Source organism: Chrysochloris asiatica, unplaced genomic scaffold (assembly GCF_000296735.1).
Source record: "Chrysochloris asiatica unplaced genomic scaffold, ChrAsi1.0 scaffold00142, whole genome shotgun sequence".
In the NCBI taxonomy this organism is placed as follows: Eukaryota; Metazoa; Chordata; class Mammalia; order Afrosoricida; family Chrysochloridae; genus Chrysochloris; species Chrysochloris asiatica.
Window position 1 is genome coordinate 1,022,356 of NW_006408660.1, and position 22,044 is coordinate 1,044,399.

The window sequence follows — 22,044 nt, forward strand, 5'->3', positions numbered from 1 at the left end:
CACTGCAGATGGTGGATCTGAAAACAAGCAGTGATTTCTTGTGTATACTTCTAAAGATGGTCTAGGTAATTGACTTGGGGTTGTTAAGTGCCAGTGAGTTGGTTTCAACTCATAGCAACCCTGTATAGGGTTTCCAAAGTGTGGCTGGTAGGTGTGAACCGTCAACCTGTGGTTAGCAGTTCAGTTCTTATCCTACAGCACCACACCAAGTCCTCCGTTTGTTCTTTCGTTCAGCACCATACACACACTGCCTCTCTTTCTTTTCCTCTACCCACGTTCCTAGAAGCCCTTCCAGTCCTTGCAGGCCTGGCTCCTCCTTATTAACAGCAGCACAGTGTTTCCTGTACACTGGTCCAACATTTATTTAACTAGCTCTCTATTGATGAGTATGTATGTGATTTCTAGGACAATGGTGTAATTAGGGGACCCAACATCTGGTATAGTACTTGGCACTTAGTAGGAGCTCTGTGAATTCTTACAGAGAGGATAGATAGATGGGTGAGTGGGTATGTGGATGGGTGGGTGGATGGATGGATAAGTGGATGGTGGTGGGGGTGAATGGATGGATTAGTAGATAGATGGGTGGGTGAGTAGATAGGTAGATGAACAAGTGGACAGATGACTAGGTGGGTGAGGGGCAGATGGATGGATGGATAGATGGTAGCAAGGTGTATGGATGGATGGATGGACAGGTGGCTGGTGGATGGCTAGGTGGGTAGGTGGATGGATGAGTGGGTGGTGAATGGATAGGTGAGTGTATGGATGTCTAGCTGAGTGTATGGGTAAGTGGGTGGGTAGGTGGATGGATGGACAGGTGGCTGGATGGCTACGTGGGTAGGTGGATGGATGGATGGATGGATGGATGGATGGATGATGGATGGATGGATGGATGGATGGATGGATGAGTGGATGGGTGAGTGGGTGGTGGATGGATAGGTGAGTGTATGGATGTCTAGCTGGGTGGATGGACAGATGGCTGGATGGCTAGGGGAGTGGGTGGATAGATAGTTAGATTGATGGAAAGGTGGATGGATGACTAGGTCAATGGGTGGGTAGATAAGTAGATGGGTGTGTGGGTGGGTGGGTGGATGGATGGATGGATGGATGGATGGATGGATGGATGGATGGATGGATGGATGGATGGCTGCCTGGCTGGCAGTGTTTACCACCAGTGAAGAAAGTGCTAATGGAATCCCAGGCATCAGCTGGGTTCACTGTATGGGGGCAAAGGGAGATTTGCTCCTTTTATGGGAGATTTTTGCACTGTCCCATTTGCCCTCCAGCCCTAGGAACTTGCTCATTTTCCCATAACAGTCAGGTCCCTAGGGGCCATCCCATTTGGAGTGGGTGATCATCCACTCCGACCCCAAAGACTCAGGACAGCCTGCCCTTCTGTCCTGCCAAAGCCTGCTTGGGCAGCTGCCGGGAGCTCACACTCCTCTCGACCTTTCTCACTCTGCTCATGTGGACATGTCCTCTTCTGGCCAGGACAGAGGGTCTCAGGAGGAGCTCCCAAGTCAGGACGCCTGGATGGTGTGGCCAGACTTGCTCTCTCACCGCCTTCCTCATGTGGACAGCCCGAGAGAGGTTTATGGGAAGACACATGGAGAAAACAGGGTACCCACCATAGTAGTTGCTTCCTGTGCTCCTTCATCCACAGGACAAGACCTTACTGGGTAGTGTGGGCCCAGGGGAGGAGCTTGAGGGGTCACGCCCCTGCTTCAGGCCATCCTTCTGCAGCCACCAAGAGCAGCCCAGGGCTCTACCTGCCTTTTCCCCTGAATCAGCCCACTCAATCCTACAGCGTTAATGCCGACTCACCAACCCACTAAGCTCATCCCTATCCCAGGGGCTTTACTCCTGCTGCTGCCCTCGACCTGGAACCCTTATCCCTAGAGCACAGCACAGCTGGCTTCTCCACATCTCACCTCCAAAGTCACCTCCCCAAACAACCAAAATCCCAAAACACCAGTTGCTATCCAGTTGACCCCATAGATGTCACAGTAGAACAACACTCCTTAGGGTTTTCAATGGCTGCATGTCGCAGAGTAGATCACCAGGTTTTTCTTCCAAGGCACTTCTGGGTAGAGTCCAGCCTTTCAGGGAGCAGTCGGGGGCATTGTCTGAACCACCCAGGGCCATCCTGGTTCAAGTGGAAGCAGTCCTGGTCACTACTGCATCCTGCCCAGTAGCATCGCTGTGAATTTCTCTTGTCCAGATAACGCAGTGGGTTACACATTCAGCCTTTGGAATCCACTCTGAAGGAGAAAGGAGGCTTTCTGCTCCCTTCCATATTTACAGTCTCAGGAGCCCTACACAGGGTTGCTGTGAGTTGGAATTCACGCAGTGGCATTCCATGCAAGGGAGGGACTAGGTCTGGGGGTGTTTCCCATTAGGCCTTCCCACAGCCCCGTCCTCAAATCCTCACTCTGAGAACAACCCCTCTTCACCCACAGTGAGGACTATGGACAAAGCTGGAGTCACAAGACCCCATCCTAACTTCTGGGAAAATCTTTCACTGCGTTTGCAGTTTTTCTGTCTACAAAGCAAAGGGATTGGACCCAATAAATCCATATTCCTGTCCAGCTTAAACAAAAAGATTCCACAAACTTGGAGAACGTCTCACTTCAGCCAAGAACCAGCTCACGCCAAAACATGATTCATCTCAGCCGATTCTGCCTAGCAACCAACCCTTCTCTCCACATCCCAAACCATCTCTTGCCCCCCTCCCCAAGAAAAATTCCCTTCCCACAGCGTCTTCAAGAGGAACGTGAGGTTTCAGATCCCTACGGTCTACCACCAGCATTCTAACCCAACCTCAGAATGTCTCCAGCTATGTCTGGAACAGCTGGGGGGCGGGAAACGGGGAGGAGCGAGGGGGAGGGTACAGGAAATAGCAGCAGGAAGTCGGTGGGCAGCCTCACCAGGGTCTGATGCCTCACCAGGGTCTCCTGCTTTCTTCAGCCTTATAGCGTCTGCATTCAAGGGAGGAAGAAAGACAGGAAGAGAGGAAAGAGATTCCAAGCAGGAGACATTGGAATCCTTCCTCCTTGCTTGTGGGATTGTAAAAATGGTGTGACTACTGTGGAAACAATTGGGCAGTTTCCCCAAAGTTAAACAGAGAATTGCCATGTAGACCAGCTATTCCACTCCCAGATATACACCCAAATGGCTGAAACAAGTACTTAGATGCCTGTACCTCTCATGTTCATTACAGATGACTCACAATAGCCAAAAGGTAGAAAGAACCCAAGTGTCTATCCACAGAGGAATAGAGAAACCCAATATGGTACAGCCATACCATAAAGTATTGTTGTTAGGGGCCTGTGGGGCCCATTCAGATTCATAGCAACTGGGTGCAAGCTAGAACAAATCATGGTCCTGTGCCATCCTCAAAATCGTTGCTGTTTCTGCCCATTGTTGCTGCCACTGTGTCAATCCATGTGGTTGGGGGTCTTTTTCTTTATCATACGATTGTTGTTAGGGGTCCTTGAGGCCTTTCTAACTCACAGAACCCCTGTATAGGGTTTCCGAGGCTGTAATCTTTATGGGAGCAGAAAGTCTCATCTTTCTCCTGAAGAGTGGCTGGTGGGTTTGAACTGCCGACCTTCTGGTTAGCAGTCCAGCACTTTTCCTACAGCGCCACCAGGGCTCCTTTCACAGTTAAGGGGCTTTGTTGTATGACTCAGCCATAAAGAGAACTGAAGTCCTAATGCACTCCACACACAAAAACACAAATACTGTGTGATCTCACATATATGAAATATTTAGAGCAGACAAATGCATGGAGGCCAAGTTTATTAGTGGTTACCAAGGGCTGGATGGTAGGGGAGCATGGAGACTTAGGAAGGCCAAAAAAAAAAAAAAACCAACCCAGCCAATGTGAATGAAGAATTAGAGCTGGACAAAGACAGAATGTTCTTATCTTAGGAGAGGCCATGGGAAGAATTGAAGGGTGTTCCTCATTGCACCCACCCCCCTCCTCCCTGGCTGGCTCAGTCCCTCCAGCCAGAACCTTGCTGGGGCCAGACTGGGAGGAGCTCAGCCTTTGGGCACAGTCTGCTTGGCTTAAGTTAGACAAAAAGCAGGACTTCCTGAGAGTGGGGTTGGCTGGATGCTAGAGAGATGCCCACAGAGGTTGGGGAACTCTTCCTGACTGGCTGTGTGCCATGGAGTCGGTTCCGACTCAGCGACCCTGTACAGGGTTTTTGAGGCTGTAAATCTTTATGGGAGCAGAAAGCCTCATCTTTCTCCCATGGAACAGCTGGTAGTTTTGAACTGCTGACCTTGAGGTTCACAGTCCGATTCATAACCATTATACTACCAGAGCTCCTTGGGGAACTCCTCCTTGATTTGCTCTGGAATGGGTTGTCAGTTATTGCTAAGTTGATTCCACCTCATGGCAACCCCAGGTATTAGAGTAGAACTGCTCCATGGGGTTTTCTTGGCTATAGTCTTGCCAGAAGCAGATTGCCAAGCCTTTCTTTCGTGGAACCACTGGGTGGATTTGAACTACCATTCTTCAGGTTAACAGCCAAGCACAAATTGTTGGTGCTAGCCAGGGACCTCTGGAATGGATTGAAGAGGACAAAGAGGCCAGGTTCTCCCAAGACCTGAGAACTGAAGAATTCTTTTTATTCCAGGATTGGGGTGACCTGCAGCGCCTTGCCCCAGGTGCTAACTATAGTGCCTCACCCAGGCACACATGGTTTTAGAACCCCAAGCTCCCTGAAATCCAGAGCGAACCGCCTTCCACATGGAGTGACTGAAGTTCAGAGAAGGCAAGTGACTTGCCCCAGGCAGCACAGCTCGTGATTCAGAGCTAGTGCCCACCTGGAGACCCCGGTTCCACATCTCCAGAATATCCCAGACCCTGGAGGCTCCCTGCACCTCCCTAGGAGCAGCAAGGGCACTGGAGTCCAGCAGATGTGGGCAGGCTTGTACACAGGGTGGATGGTGTCTGTCCACCAGTGTGAGTTCCCCTCCTGGGTCGGAGCGGATGGTTTCCTGCTCTAAAAACACGCTGTCATTGGACACACAGGAAGAAGCCAGAGTCCCTCTTGTGCCCTTCCACTGGCAGATCACCAGGGAGGCAGCTCCCAGCGACCAGGAGATACCTGCCAGCATTGAGGCTGCCCTCAACTCAGAGAGACTCCATGCACGATGGAATGAAACCAGTCCTGCTTCACTGCCAATGAACCACCAGTGTCCTCCCTGATGTCTGGCTGTGTGACCTTGGACAGGTCATTCTTGTCTTCCTCTGTAGAGGTTGATTTTAAGAGATCCTCCCTCCCTCGGCTGTGAGGCCCCATGTATACACAGTGCTTAGTGCCATGTCTGATCCACAGCAGGTGCTCAACAAGGATGGAAATGGGACCAACTAGTGGGATTTCAATGCAAAGGCAGACTAGTGGCAGGAGTTTTGGAGGCCAGGGAATTTCCCAGAGCCCCTGATCTCACCACCTCTCCCAGGGCAAGCCCAGAGCAGGTTTCCAACCTTCTCAAGCTCACCATATGAGAACCCAACCTTTTCGGGTAGCTCAGCCCTCCTGGGCATGCGCTGAGTACCTATCACTGGTCTCTGACTGGCAGGAGAGAAAGAACAACAAAGGTCATCAGAGCAGCCATCAGACCCTGTGCCAGGAGTGCCACATGGCTCAGTTGTCATCACAATGCTGGTATTGGAACCCAGGTCCCTCAGAACACAGATACGCAGTGCCCCTTCCTCACTGCCTGAGGCTTCTCCGCCAAGTTGGTGCTAGTAAAATTATTTTTATGGGGACACACCAAAGGCTCAGGCAGGGGAGGACAGATCATCTGGCAACTCATCCAGCTGGGTGCTCCCAACCCTCCGCCCCCACCTCCCCCCCAAAATAACCTTGTCATCTGCTCCAGAGGGGCCTCAGCCTCCAGGCTCCCCCACCCAAGTCGCCAGCCAAGTCTCCAGCCACACTCACCCCAGACAATGTCTAAGCCATGTCTGAGGTCACTGCACCCCAGAGGGAGACAGAGAACAGCTGCAATACAACCCCAGCCCCCACCAGGGGCCAGATCCTTGCAGAGGGATGCCTGAATTGGGGAATTCTTCAGTTCTCAAGGGCACATGGGTGTCTCTTCTCTGACCACACTGCCACCCCCTCCCTGGAGTTTCTGGGGCTTCCCTAGCTGTTGGTAATAGTTTCACCCACATTTCTGAGGCCCTCTGTCCTTCCCTACAAGAAAAGACTTTAAGACTAAAGTTTCATGCATCTAAAAGTTACTGCTACTGTGATTCCAAACTTTCTCATCGAGACTAGGAAAGAAGAGGGGACTCTAAGAACAGCCAGAACATTTGGAAATGGAAGTCCCCCTTTTGGGGGACAGCAGTTCACAGTTTATAGCTTACGATAGCTCACATTCACTGAGCACTCTCCACTCTAAGCTCTTGAAGTGAATGAACTCAACTCCCAACACCCTCGGAGGTACCAGTGTCAATTGCTGCCCAGTTGTGGTGACCCCATGTGTACCCCATGTGATGACACCATAGGGTTTTTGATGATCACCTGGTCTTTCTTCTGAGAGGCGTCTAGGTAGACTCAAACCTCCTAACTTTAAGCTAGCAGTCAGGTGTATTAACTGTTGGCACCACTCAGGCCCCATTACAGATCCCACCATTCTCATTTCTAAGATGAAGAAATTCAGGCCCAGAGAGGTTGAGTCATTTGCCTAAGGTCACAGAGCTGGGAAAAAGGCAGAGGTGGGACTCCAATCCAGGCCACCTGAAACCTGCAACCCTAAGCCCACTGCCATGCACATTTGTAAAGTGCGTCCACGTTCATTAGCCTCACAACATTCAGGGACTGAGGGGGGAGCAGGCAAGGAAGGTGGTCCCAGCTTTCAGATGAAGAAGGCTCTGACAGGTGAAGTCACTGCCCAATCACAAGGTGGGAGGGACTCAGCTGGGTCTCCTGGTTTCTTGTCTTCCACCCCTTCTTCTCCCCAGTCACCAGCCCCTATGCAAGCCCATCTCTCATCTGCTCCTTCCAGACCCTCTAGCTGAGTCTAGCTCCCCAAACCCCAAGAGAGAGGCTCCAGGTGGTCATCTCAGGCCTAGACCCTCCAGCTTCCCAGGGCATCCCCACATGTCCCTGCAGGGCCCCGGTGGACAGTGGGATGCCCACACTGGCACCACAGAAGCCCCTGGCATTACCTTGCAAGAACAGATTTACGAGCAGGGATAGTTTATACTTCACAGCTGCTCCATCAACCCTGGGCCTGCCTGGGTACAGGGCAGCAGCTGCAGAGGAGCCTCCTGGGCCCTGGAGCCAGCGCCAAATCCCTCTTGCTATTTCTGAGCAGCCCAAGGAATCCTAAAATTAAAACCTCCCCCAAAAAAGGCAAATTCCTATCCGTCCCCCAAACCAGAGGCAGGGCCTGGGACCAGACAGAGCAGAACGGGGAATACTCAAGGTTTCCTGCCAGAGTCAGCTCAGCAGTAAGGTCCTCAGATACCCAAGTGTAAAATGAGGTGCTGGATCGGTCAGAGGTTCTCAAACATTCACGGGGGTCAATACTCTCTGCACTTCAGAGGGTCCCTCAAGTTGCAAAGCTTTCAGCTCACTTACTTTGAAAACATCGCAGGAAAGACCAATTGCTAGAAAAGGAAATAGAGGGCTAGTGACGCTCTCGATGGGATGGATTCACACGATGGTCTCAGAAGGCACAAGCCAGGGTTTCATTCTGTTATAATAATGTCACCATAAGTCGAAGCCAGCCTTCGTGGTATTCTACAACCACAAGATCTACTTCTTGCTCCTGGGTCACCTTGCATTCCACAAGGACAATGCAATGGCTCCAGGTCTTTATGAGGAAGAGCCAAGGCAGGCCTGGCCAAGAAGCAGGACTCATGATGAAATATGGTGGACACAAAGCACAAAGCACGTATCTCCCCAACTATCAGTAGGGGGGCCTGACTTTGGGTCACAGATAAATCCCAAAATGAAGCGTGAAGCTCAACTCTGAAGAACCCAAGCTAAGGAGCCAGGCAGAGCTGGTGTAAAATGGCATGATGGCAGCCTCAGACCTCCTCTGACCTCAGCAGTGGGGAGAAGCAGCATCAGCTCAAGGTGGAGTCCCATGAGGCAAAGGTCAGACATGTCTCCACCCTCCATCCTTTTTGTTTTTTAACCAATTCTGATACTTCTCTACTGGATTGGACAATCACACAGAACTCAAACCACTCTCACAATTATGATGTTTATGAGGGACATTGTTGTTGTTAAGTGCTGTCAAGTCTGTTCTGCTTCATAGGGACCCTAGGAGAGATTTCCAAGGAGCAGCTGGTGAGTTTGAACTGCCGACCTTGTGGTTCAAACCCACCTTGCAGTCCACAGCACCATACCAAGATTCATTTCATAAACTATTTTCCCCTTTGAGATACACATCTTCTACAATCACAGTTTTGGCAATCACAATTGATCCTGTTAACAGTTATTCACAATTGAAATCATCAATTCTATCAGTAACATCTTGCCCCACCCTCTGGAAAAGAGTAAACTGTTTAGTGGGGATTCTACCGTATCTCCCTCATTCTAAGACTAAGCATACCTATGAAAGCTTGTAAGCCCGACACTTCAGGCTTTGTACCCTGCCACTTTGCTGAATCTATCAATGAGTTTCTGGTAGCGTAGTGGTTACGAATCGGGCTGCGAACCTTTAAGTCAGCAGTTCGAAACTACCAGCCGCTCCGCGGGAGAAAGATGAGGCTTTCTACTCCAGTAAAGATTTACACCCTTGGAAACCCTGTACAGGGTCGCTATGGGTCGGAACCGACTCGACGGCACTTCACAACAACAACAACAATTTTTGAAAGCCAATGTCTAAATTGCCCATCCCTCGAACCAACTCAATGGCAGTTAGCAACAACATCAACCCTGTACACTGAGGAGACAAGCATGTTCCTTAATCTAGGATGGCTCATTTTAAGCCTAGTTGTTGTTGTTGTTAAGTGCCGTTGAGTCAGTTCTGAACCGTGGTGGTGGTGGTTATGTGCCGTGGAGTTGGAACCGACTCAAAGCAACCCTGTACAGGGTTTCCAAGGCTGTAAATCTTTACAGGAACAGAAAGCCTCATCTTTCTCCCATGGAACAGCTGGTAGTTTCGAACTGCTGACCATAAAGTTAGCAGCCCAATTCGTAACCAGTACGCTACCAGAGCTCCTGTAGGATAAGCTCTGGACTGCTAACTTCAAACTCAGCAGTTCAAACCCAGCAGCTGCTCCTTGGAAACCCTACACAGGGTTGCTATGAGCCAGAACTGACTTGACAGCACTTACCAACAACAGCCATTTAGTGGGATTTGCAAGACCATGGTGAGAAAGACCATATCAAAGCAATCCATCACTCGGCCCATGTGTCCTGCTGTGTGACCACAGTAAAGTTACAGCTCCTTCTGTCCCCCAGTCAGTGAATGACCAGCCCCCAGGACAGATCCCAGGCCTGCCCCATTGTTTGTCACCAGAATTTCCACTCGGGGCAGAAGGCTCACATCTCCGGTGGGTTTGTGCCCTCCCCCTCCCTCTCTTCATGGCGACAGCAGCCCTGGCCCTGGGACAGACGCCTGGGCCAGAGCAGCTGTGTGGTTTTACAAGCCTGGGACAGTGGGCCTGTTCAGACCCTGGCAAACTCATGGGCCCCTGGGAACAGTGGAACCCTCACCTCCCACCCCCAAACCCAGTCCTCCTCTCACCGCCCCTGCGCACACATGCCCCCAAACTTCAGTTCCCTTATATGGTTCCCTCTTCATAAAGCCAGCTCAGGTGGGTGCCCATAAATCACTGTCTCTCCCAAAGGGCTTCATTCATCTATTGGTTGACTTGTTCATCCACTCATTCATCAGAGAAGTAGAGAGAACAGAAAAGGAGAGCTCAGACTCTGAGGTCAGGCTGGAAATGCCTCTCTATTACGTGGGGATCCTAACAGCACCTACCTCTAACGATGGCCTCAGCTGCTTAGAACTTTGCAACAACAAAAAGTCCAAGCTAGCTGGCATCCCATCAGTTGCCTTAGTGGCCCCACATGTTTCACAATAGAACTATGTTCCATTGGGTTGTCAATGGCTGGGACTGTTTGAAAGCAGATTGCCAGGACTTTCTTCCAAGGCATCTCTGGTTGAGTTAGTAGTCAAGTGCTTGTTCTTTGGGAGTTTATATTATTATGGTGGGGCACTGACTGGCCTGGAGACTGGAGAATGCACCCAGGAGGAAAGAATATCTGGGCCTGAAAAGAAAAGATGAGTGTTGAGAAGGGTGTCATGTGTGGAGGGAACAGCAGGTACAAAAGCTCAGAGGTTGAGAGACATTGACTTCTTGACGAGGCTCAGACAATCTCCTCAATTCTTTGTTCCCCTCCTGGCTAGTGCTTTGTTCCCCTCTGGCTAAGGCTACATAATCCATGAAACCTGGAGGGTCCAGCTAAGCATTGATGTGGAGCTGCTGACCAAACCAATTGCCTTTGAATTGAGTGATGCAAACACTTATGAACTTACCTGCTAACTGAAAGGCTGGAGGTTCAAGGCCACCCAGTGATGCCATGAAAGAAAGGCCTGGTAATCAGCTGTTTAAATATCCACAGACCAGATTCAGAAGAAGGAAAATAATGTTAAGATGCTTGACTGTCTTATGAATATTAGTTTCCCTTGTCTACTATTGTAAAATAGACACTTGAGTGGGATAGAAAGGAATGTCGGGAAACATGATTAGAGAAAACTTGTAAGCCCGTCTTCAGCCTGTAACTGGTTGGAATACCTAAAAAGGGTTCAAGAACTTGCCCAGTGAAATAGGCTTCTTGCAGAGCCTTTGCAGTGTATGGGACCTTAGGTGGAATTCTGAGCCCCATCCAGAGCCTTCTGAGGTGGAACATTCCCACTAGAAAGGACAAGCAGACCAGCCTGGAACAGCTAGAGCAATACAAGATGCATCTTCAAAGAAAGACCATCAGGAAAAACCCAAAACAAAAATGGCAGTATGACTGGCAAGTTATTTGCGGAGGAACCATCAAGGCAAACAGTCAAGTTCCTTCAAGACAAACCCCCCTTCAAGACTGAAACGCAAAGGGAACACATGAGCAGGTGTGTAAGCTTTCTGGTGACCATGTTGGTCTACTGGTAAGTGGAAGAGGGGGAGAGGCAGCGATGAATAAATGGGTGGAGTTCAACCATATTCCATTGACTCCCGTTGACCTGGAGATGAGAGAGAGAAGAGGAAGGGTTGATTGGTCCGAAATGTGGTGAGAACTGGGGACTCCTGAGTCCATGGACAAGGACATAGCTATGGAGGGCTAGAGCTGAGAGTGAAGCGTCCAGCTGATATGAAATGAGGAGACATGCACAAGAACACCCAAACTTGCAGACAGTATCCATTTAACCTAGCTTTGATGGCTTGATGATTAGAACTCCACTAGAGGAAGATTTAAAAAAAAACATTTTTTTACAAAGGAAACGAGTGTGAATTGCTACAATTTGATAAACTTCACCTATGCTTATTGATGTAATAGCTCAAAATACCAAGTGAGACGGAAAGAGTCTTCACATCAAATGTCAATCCTATCCCCTTTGTATACAGTGTAGATAGGGACCAGCAATTTAGACATAGTCTACCTAAAATGAGGGGGTGTTAAAGGCATGAAGTGGCTGGCTTACAAGTTTTCAAGAGGGAGTTTAGTTTACGAGTGTGTGGGGGAAGTTAGAGTCCCCACTGAATAGTTTTCATCTTGTCTAGATGGGTCTGGTGAAAGAGATGGGATAAGAGTCTTATGATTCAGTAGTGAGTAATTGTTATGACTAATTGTGATTGTCACAACTGTAAAGGTAGAAGTTTTGTTACAAAAATGGAGAAGTTAATCTTACAGTACAGAATCAGAGGACCCTAGGACCATCAAGGGAGAAGCACACAAGCAGAGTGTGGGACCCTATCCAGAGAAGCAGTGACACCAGAGATGGAGGCAGAGATGAGGACATGGAGAAAGGGAGTAGCTGAGGACTCTAGACTCATAGAAAGAGAAGGACTGGGTTCTGGCGGCCAGGAGGCAGACTTGTAGAATGTGCCCTTTGGTTGTTTAAGTTATTATATATTCCTGAGTGTTTCTGTGTACACCCCACACACAAAACAAAACAAAAAACAGGGAATGGAAGCAAATACTGTTGAATGATGAAGCATGGAGGGAGTTGTAATCATTGCAATGAAACAATGGTGTAAAACCGGTGTTTTCCCAAGTAAATGATCACTCAGTTCACAATAAAAACTTAAAAAAAAAAAAAAAAACTACAACCAAATATAGCCGTAGAGAGCAGGTCTACGCTGCCCTGCATGGAATTGTAATAAGTAGGCATTGATGTGATGACAATGGATTTGGTATTGTTTTTTTGTTTTTTGTTTTATTTTAAAGAAAGAACCATTTCAACTCAGTGCACTGCTGTCTCCTAGATGTACCCTTAAATTAAGACTTAGAAATTTGGTATTCCAAAGGAACTATCCTTGAGAATCTCTCAATGTTCAACTTACAGTTTGGGCTGAGCAAAAACTGAAGTCTACATTTAGAGAAATGGAATGTTTTATATGTCATCATTTTTCTAGGCCTGTAGATTTCTTCCCTTCTTCAGATTTCCATAAAATATGGATGCATAATAAAAGCAATATTGACTATTAAAAAAAATAAAATAATAATAAAAATTTTATTGACTGTTAAAAAAAAAAAAATCTACAGAACACAGTTCTATTCAACACACATGGTTTGCTTAGAGGGAAAGTTACTCCTGCTCACTCCCCAAGTATCTCCTGCCTGAAAATCTCTTCTGCTTTAAGGGGGCTGGGGGGGTTGGTACCTGTCATGGTGAAGCTTAACACACTGCCCACCCACACCCCTGCACCTGCAAGCTCCTAGTTACTCAGGGACAAGCAAAGAGCCTGTCATACTCAGAGAGGTTGAATGACTTGGCCAGGGTCACACAGCATCCAGGGATCCACTTTCCTGATGTTCTTGGGTGGCAGCTGGATAGGCAGAGACTGGGAAAGTCCTTCCCCACTAAGCCAGACAGAGGCCATTGTGTGTGGTGAAACCTCAGCCCTGGCCCCCTCCAAAAGGATGTGGGGTCAGCAGAGGTGAAGGCCAGCAGGGGCATGGCCACCCTTCCCCCATCGCCCTAGGAATCCCTCACGTGCTCCCAGCCTGGCCACATCTGGATCCCAGCTGGCAGCTCTGGGCCCAGAGAGCAGAGGAGGAGCTACCACAAGAACTTGCCATTAAAAGGCCAGGAGGAGTCTGGTGGCAGAGGGGTCAAAGGCAGAGGCAGCTCCAGGACCAGGGCTACTGCTGGGCAAGTCCTGGGTGGGGTGGGTAGAAGGAGGAGGCCCCATTCCTCTCCAGAAACATCCTGCAGCCCAGCCTGGGAGCCTCTCCCCTGTTCATCTTGCAGCAGGAAACAGAGAGGGGTGATGACTACCCGACAGTCACACAACCATAAGTCGTCAGGCCCAGAGAGGTTGAGCAATGTGCCAGTGACACACAGCATCCACAAGTCCCGAGCGGGTTCCAGCTTGGGTTCCAGCTCGTGTTTCTAGCCTCATTCCTAGGGCACCTGTTATCCCCTCCTTTTCCCACCTCCATCTTCCCCTTCCCCTCCAGCTATGTGTCTGCCTGACCCACAAGGAACAAACCAGGGAACCTTCCACCCACACCCAACAGAACCATCTGTCTGTCTGCAGAAAAACAGTGACACTCAGACCAGATAGAAGTTTATTGTGCTGATCAGTATGTCTCAGCACCCAAGAGCTGTGCCAAAAACGCTCTAGGCAGGATGGAGGGGCCTCCCCGAGCCTCCCCAAGTCAGGTGGAGGCCCCCGGTTCCCTGGTGAGGGATAGGAGATCACATGTGCAAGCAAGGGGTGGGGGCATTGGAACCCCTCCCTGACCCCCAAGTGTGGGGGGGCCTTCACACCACTTCCAGCTTCTAGGCTGTTTTAGGGGCTCAAAAGGAATTTACTCGCAGGTCAAAGTCTGGCAACACCACACATACACCGCACAAAGTACATCTCACAACCTAGATCAACCAGAAACTGGGGCCCCTTTGGGATGACTGAATACTCTACTACGTTTACCTCTGTGGTCAAAATGAGTCGAGGAAAAGGCTACATAAACCTAAATTCAACAGGGGCCTTGAGTGGGGGCCTCCTTAGAGCCCTGGAGAACCTTGAGGGGAGGGAGAGAAGCAGGGTTCCTCCACTCATGTGAAATCCTTTTCCCAAGGGGTATCTCAGGAAACCCAGTTTGGGAAATGTTCGTCGCAGAAGGTCTTAACTTAATCAGGCCCACTTCTGTTGCAGTGGCTCTGGAAAGAGGCAGAGGGACCCTAAAATATTTTAGGTTGCAGCGGGGGGTAGGGGGGGACACACACAAAGACCATGTCCCCAGACTGCTTTGTGCTGTAGGATCTTCCCTTTGACCTCTGACAAACGCCTACTGGTTCTGTTTCCTCTCTTCTTCTTCCTTGATGTTATCTCTCTCATGGGACAGACTACAGTAGCCCCAAGAGAACACATGCCCATCGCTGCAGGGGAGCTGTGCTGGGGGGTGCAGTCCCTTGGGGAGCTTGGGGAGACTCCTGGGGGAGTCCGGAGACCAGCACCTCAGTCCACTGTAGGATCAGGAAACTCTGGGGTTGGCAGGAGGGTGTGTCCAGGAGCAATCAGGGCTTTGTCATGCCCAAGAAGGTAACAGCAGGGGACGGGGCTATTAGACAATGGGGGTAACACTGCTACAAGCACAGAGGCTCTCAGGGGGACCAGCGGGGTCCCCCACTTCCTGGACTAAGGAAGGCACCGCTTCTGGATCCCCTTGGCCCTCAACAGCCCCCAACCCCTCCTCGGGCCCTACTGAGCAGGGCTCCTCAGGTGCCTTGGTGGGGCTTTCTGCTGGGAGTCCCTGAGCCTCCTTGTCCGCTCCTGGGCTGCTCCCCTCCTCCTCCTCAGCAGACTTAAACTCCACAGCCTTGGCTCCGTCCCTGCTGCCAGGGGCAGCCTTGGTGAGGGACTTGAGGTTCTGGGTGGCGGCAAGGATGTCGGCCTGCAGCTGCTGGGAGGAGTCCAGGACGTCCTCGGGCCGGCCAACTGAAGCCCTGTCAGGGACCTCGCTGAAGGCCCGGGAGCCGCCGGCCCGGTCACTCTGGTCCACGTACTTCTTCTTGGGGAAGGACGAGGGGTAGTAGGCGGAGGCCTTGTGCTTCTGGCGCGTGATGAGCGCGGCGCAGACGATGAACATGAGCAGGAACATCAGTGAGCCCACCACCGCAATGAGCATCACATACTGGCGGAAGAAGTCCACGATCCCGTCCATTAAGTTGTCGGGGGTCGGGGGACCGGCCAACACTGTGGGCCGGGGCCCCCCTGACGTGGGGTTGAAGGCCGGCATCAGGCTTGGGGAGGAGGCAGACGAGCCTTCGGCCTCCCCGCTGCCCCCTGCTTCCTCCAGGAAGTCGGCCTGCAGGGGCACCGAGTGGGGCGCCATGGGCACTGCGCTCAGGAGCAGCAGCAGAGAGACGAGGGTGGGGGCCGCTGTGGGAACCATGCTGTCTCCGGGGTCTGTGGGGGCACAGGGAGCAGTCAGGGGACGTCCCGTCCTCTACGTGCTCAGTCAGTAATTCCAGATTAATAATATGGAACACTTAAGAGTTTGGAGCCCTTGAATGATGCAAATGAATAACATGCTCAAAGGTTGTCTGTTTCAGTCCCCCCAGAGGCACCTTGGGAAATAGGCCTGGTGAGCTACTTCTGTAACCGCCAGCCAGTGAAAATCATCTGGGGCACAGTTCTACTGTGACATATGTGGGTGGCCATGAATCAGAATGAATACAACAGCACTGGCCAGTTATTTTACTGATTACCGCGTACCAAGCGCTGGTTGCAGTTCCTGATGGGAAAGTTCTAATGGACCCTGTCCCCATTTTCCAGATGAGTAAAGTGAGTCAGTGAGGAGTTAAGTGGCTTGCCTCACCCCCTGGCTCCACACGGCCACATGTGCCCAGGTTGGATGCTGAACATCTTCCAGCTCTACCTCCTTCCCCTGATATTCACAGGGTGAGAAGCCTCCAGAGGCTGTGAACAGAAGCCTGGGGGTTGGGGGACTCTCACCCCCTTTGAGGCACAAAGAAAAAGCTGCAGCCTGTAGATCCCTACCCCCCGCCAGCACCACTAGATGTGAACCAGATGAGCTCCCAGCCAGCTCGCGGTCCCAGGCTGATCCTGGCCTGAACCCCCAGACCCCATCTGGCTCAGACAGCCCAGCTGATTAATAAATCCCTAGTGGCCTGGCTTTATGGGGAGCCTGGTTTTCTAAAACACTCACTCTCCTGACAAGCTCAGGGACAGCCAGGCCGCTCCCTGGAAGTCCCTCCCCCCACCACACACACATACACACACACTCTCACATACCACACACTACACTGATAACATACATATGCACACTATACACATATACTGACCACACACACACCACACACACACACCACACACACTACACTGATAATATATACACACCACACACTCACACACACCACACACATTCACACTCAAACACCACATACACACACACCACACATTCTCATATACCACACACCATACTATACTAAGTGCACATCCACCCTCCACATACAATCACCCAATACACGTACATATCACATATACTATACTCATGATATAAATACACACAAGCTTACCACATACACTCACATGTACACCACACATATACTACAGTCATAATGTACATAACCTACAATACACATATGCCACACTGATAATACACATATACACCAGACATATAATACCACACACACAGTATACTCAGGATATACGTACACACATGCTCACCCCCCACACACCACACATATACTACACACACACCATACATGCCACACACACACTATACTCATAATGTACATGATGCACACCACACATATACTATACTGATACATATACACACCAGGAACACACCTACACACACACATGTACATACCACACACACACACACAGTATACTGATCATATGCATACAACACTCCCCCCACGCTTATACACACAACACACTATGCTGATAATATACGTACATGCACACATTCACTATAAATGCACATACTACACTGATAATATAAACGCACATACCACATATTCATACACGCCATACATATTCACACACAAATACCACATATGCACACACCACACAATACTGTACTCAGTGTACATACACCTCCCCCACAGACCCATCAAACATACATACATGCCATGCCACTACACTCATAATATGCATACCCACACACTCACCACACATCTACTACACTGATAATGTGCACACACCAAGAGCATATATGCCACCCACACACATACATACCATGCACAGAGTATACTGAGTGCATACATACACACAATCCACACACACACTGTATACATACACTAACTACCCTGATAATATGCATACAAACCCCCCACCCCACACACATACTACACACACACTAAACTGTTACTACACACACCACACACACATACAGCACACAGTACAATCATAATAAACACACACTCACCATATACACTTCCACACCACACACACTACACGGATAATATACACATACACTCACCACATACACACATATTGCACACACTACTGTGATAATAAACACACTTACTACACATACACACAACACACTACACTGATAATATGAACACATTCACCATAGACACATGCATATAACACACACTATACTGATAACAGACACTTACCACACATATAGACATACAACACACACTACACTGATATGAACACATTCACCACACACACATACATATAACACACAAACTACACTGATAATACACACACATACAACACACACTACACTGATAATACACACACTCACACACACACCAAATTACACTGACAATACACACACATTCACCACACATACACGCATACCACACACACCACTGATAATACACACACATTCACCACACACATACATGCAACATACACACTACACTGATCATATATACACTCACCACATATACATACATTCCACACACCCTACACTGATAATACACACACACTTATCACACATACATACATACACGTACATATCATATACACTACACTGATGATACACACCCACACACTCACCACACACATACCACATACACTATACTGATAATACATACACACTCACCGCACATAGACACATACATTACACACACACTACACTGATAATACACACATACTTATCATACATATATACATAGTACATGCACTACATTGATAATACACACACTTGCCACACACACATACATATCAGACACAGTACACTGATAATATACAACACTCACACACATATACATACCACACACACTCACTAAACATGTACACATACCACCCACTAACACTGATAATACACACACACACTCACCACACACACATACATACCACACATGCTACACTGATAATACACACACATACACACCCCACACTACACCGATAATACACACACATACTACATTGTCCACATCTGGCGGGGCCCAGGCTGGCCCAGGAAATGAGGTTGACCTCCCTTGTCAAATGGAGCGGTGTCAGGAGCCACTGTACTGCCCCCTCTGGTGCTCATTAGCTAAGACTCCTCCTGATAAGCCTGAGCTGTGTCCTCCTGTCCACCTGCTGTCCTCCACCTTGGCTCAAGGAGAGATGCTTCACTGTGGAAGTCAGCCCTGGCTCAGGAGGCTCTCCTCGGGTGGGACGATTATGAACTTACTTTTCTCACTGAAGTTCTGTGTGGGCCACCGAATGCCAGAGGAAGTGGGTGGGGCCTGGACTGGAAACCTGGCCCCTGGCATTCTAGTTCTATGACCTCGTCCTCTGGGCCTTACTTTTCCCCTTTTGTGAATTGGGATGGGAGGGGGAGAGGTATATGAACACAGGTCCTGCCTCACAGAGCTGTTGGTACCAGAAGAGAGTTCAGATGCAGAGCAGGAAAGATGGATTCAGGAGCAACAGGATTCCAGCTCCAGCAAAGCTCCAGGATCAGCCCACCTTTCCCACAATGTCCCAGCCTCATCCAGCAGGGACATTGGTTCATTGTTACATTCACCTATCTGTCTGGAAACTCCTCTGCTCTGGTCACTGAGGAATCTGGAAACACTCACACACAATACTCATCACACATACACCACACCACACACACACTCACACACACGCATAGGTCTTGGTGAAGGTCTTGGAGTCTGGGCAGAGTATAGAGGAAGCCAGCCCTGCTCCCCAAGACCACACAAATTATTGTGGGCTCGTTAAAAGTTCACAAGATTCTGGGAACCCTCCATCCCCTTCTGGTTCCCCAGGAAAGGCATGGGCAAAATGAGAGATTACATTCCCACCTGAGCCAGTCAGAGACCAGGAGATGGCGGAGTGACAATGTGTTCCCCCTCCTCAAATTTCCTCAACTGAAGGAAGAACAGAAGAACAACTCTGAAGTGATCGTTCTGGACCAGGGTCTGCCCTGCAAGTGCCCTCACCTTCTGGGAGAAAATGGGATCCTGATTTCTCCAATGTTGGTTCAGTCTCCTGAGTGCTAACTTTACCAAGAATTTGAAACTCATTTTATCCAAAAGAACAAACACTCAGGCCCAGAGACAGAACAATCCTCCCCGGGGGGGGCGGGGGGGGGGGGCTCAGCAAGTCAGGAGGGACAGCAGGCCAGAGTCCTCAATAGAAAGAATGGCACAGGTAACCAGGGGTCATGTGTCCTGGGGCTTTGTTTCCTCACCTGTCAGTGGGGATAGCAGCCACTTCCCTGGGCTATTTAGGACAAGAAAGAGCAGTGTCTGGTACACAGTAGGTGCCTATCAGAAGTAACTCTTTAAGGTCCCTCTCAAGTTTTGGAGTTTCAAAAAGCCAGGACTCTACTTGTGGTCGGAATATGCAGAAGAGTGCAAATTCACCCATCAGGCCTGGATGTCCCTAAACCTAAGGCTGAGCAGCCAGAGCCATGGATATATCCCACCCCCACCCACAGGCTGGTGGCCAGAGGGGCTGTGGTGGCTGGCCTTTGAGAACCTGGCTTCAATTAGTGGCTTTGGGGGACTGAAGAGGGGGGACTCTGGCGAGCCACTACTCCACTACTCCAGGGCCAGCCAAGGGCATAGACCTGGAGCTCTGAAACCCTCACCTTCCACGTACACACAGACATACAACCTATCTCACAACACACGCGCTGCAGAGACTCATAATGCACAAAATGCTAACCTCAACACACAGCAGCAGCAGGGATAAACACCACCCAGACAGACAGACAGACAGACAGACAGACACACACACACACACACACACACACACACACACACACACACACACACACACAGGCACGCTGACTCAGCTACAACCACAGGCACACAGCCCCTGAGACTCAATAACACACTCACCTACACAACGCTGACACAAAGCCAGGACCCACTCACAGAACATCTGACCCATACGCACAACTCCCGTTACTTAGAGGCACCCCTTGTAAGTGCTCATACTGTCCCGGCTGGTTCTGATCCTGGACACCCCATGCTCTCAGGACAGGGCCCCGGGGAGGGCGGACAGTGCGACTCACCAGCAACTCGGAGGACAGGCTGGGAGTTCCTGCAGGTGGAGGGAGCTGGGCGCTTGGCCCTGCAGAGTTGTGGGTGCCTGGCGGCCGCTGCTCCAAACTACTGCCTACTACCTCCCTCCTCCCGGCCCTCCTCCTTCCCCCTGTTCTCTCCTCCTCCCGCCCCCGCTGGCTGCCACGGGCCAGCTTGATTTCATTAAGAGAGTTTGGGGTGGGGACACATAGAGGGGGGTGGGGCTGCAGTCGGGCCACACACAATCCCACCCTCGAACTCCCTCTCACGCAGGGGCCCCTCCAAGCCCCTCTGTGCTCTGGGGAACAGTAGATGCAGTATTTCCTCCCTGGCCCTGGGGGTTCTCAGGACAGGCTGGGTGGGGCAGACAGATTGCTGCCCTGCAAAGCTGCTCCAAAACAGGGAGCCCCTCTGGCTGAACCTGGGGTCCTGCCCCCTCCCATCTCTTGAGGTCAGGGAGGCCAGAAGCTCCTAGAAGCAAGAAGGAAAATTCCAAGTCCTGGTTCCAGCTGTGAGTCAGGGTTTCCGAGGCCCAGGGTGCAGCGTGGGAGCCAGCATGTTTAAGGGACGGTCCAGACCTCGAGCTCGGAGCACAGCTCTGGCACCTGCTATGGGGCCCTGGTCAGGCTCCAAAGCTTTCTGACTCCCTTAGGCTCAGATATTCTGAGATCTGTGGCTTCACAATGCCCCAGATGTGATAGGGACCCATTTCACAGATGGGGAAATTGAGGCACAATGCAATCAAGTGGTTGAATCATGATCCTGAGATGAGTCAATTATGGGCACTGGAGCCAGGATCTCTGGCTGACCTAAGGAATCTATAGGTTAGTGGCCCCTTGCACTCATATATTCTTCTTTCATTGAAAGGCAGTTTGATGAGCCTCTTAGAGTACTGATTTTAGAGGTGAATCAGACACAGCCCAGCCCTCCCGAAGCTTAAAGACAGCCAGGGAGAGGGACATACATGCAAAGTAATTTTTTTTACAAAACAGAACAACAGGGTTGCTTGCTGGCAGAGCGATAAAGGCATGCGGCTGGGAGAACTCCCCACAACGCACGGACAAGGCACTGTAATTAGACTAGGTTGCTATGTGAAGTGGGCAAAAGGGAGGAGCAGGTAATGAGTGCTAGAGAAGATGCCACGCTTAGGTCTCAGAACATTGTTCATTCCGGAGGCAGTAGGAGCCACTGAAGGTTTAGAGCAGGGGATAGGGTGGCCATCTGCTTCCAAATGGGGTCATCGTAAGTCTGAATCAACTCCATGGCAACTCAAAACATAGTACCTTGCCCTGAGCCTCAAACATAGCCTGCTCCACTGTGCTCAAAGGGAGGCGAAAGAATCACTGAAGCCCATTTGACAGATGAAAAACCTGATGTTCCCAATGG

At 50.1% G+C, this 22,044-nt stretch overlaps 1 protein-coding gene across 1 annotated transcript; it reads right to left on the bottom strand.

Annotated features, from left to right (window-relative positions):
- Positions 1-14,765: 14,765 nt before the first annotated feature.
- On the bottom strand, positions 14,766-15,596 carry TMEM119 (transmembrane protein 119). Its single transcript, XM_006870500.1, has one exon. It carries the CDS (start codon positions 15,594-15,596, stop codon positions 14,766-14,768), a length of 831 nt encoding a protein of 276 aa, XP_006870562.1.
- Positions 15,597-22,044: the final 6,448 nt, after the last annotated feature.

What these genes read in the sequence shown, in the direction of transcription:
- TMEM119 (XM_006870500.1), bottom strand. Translation starts at nt 15,596, where the DNA reads ATGGTTCCCACAGCGGCCCCCACCCTCGTCTCTCTGCTGCTGCTCCTG.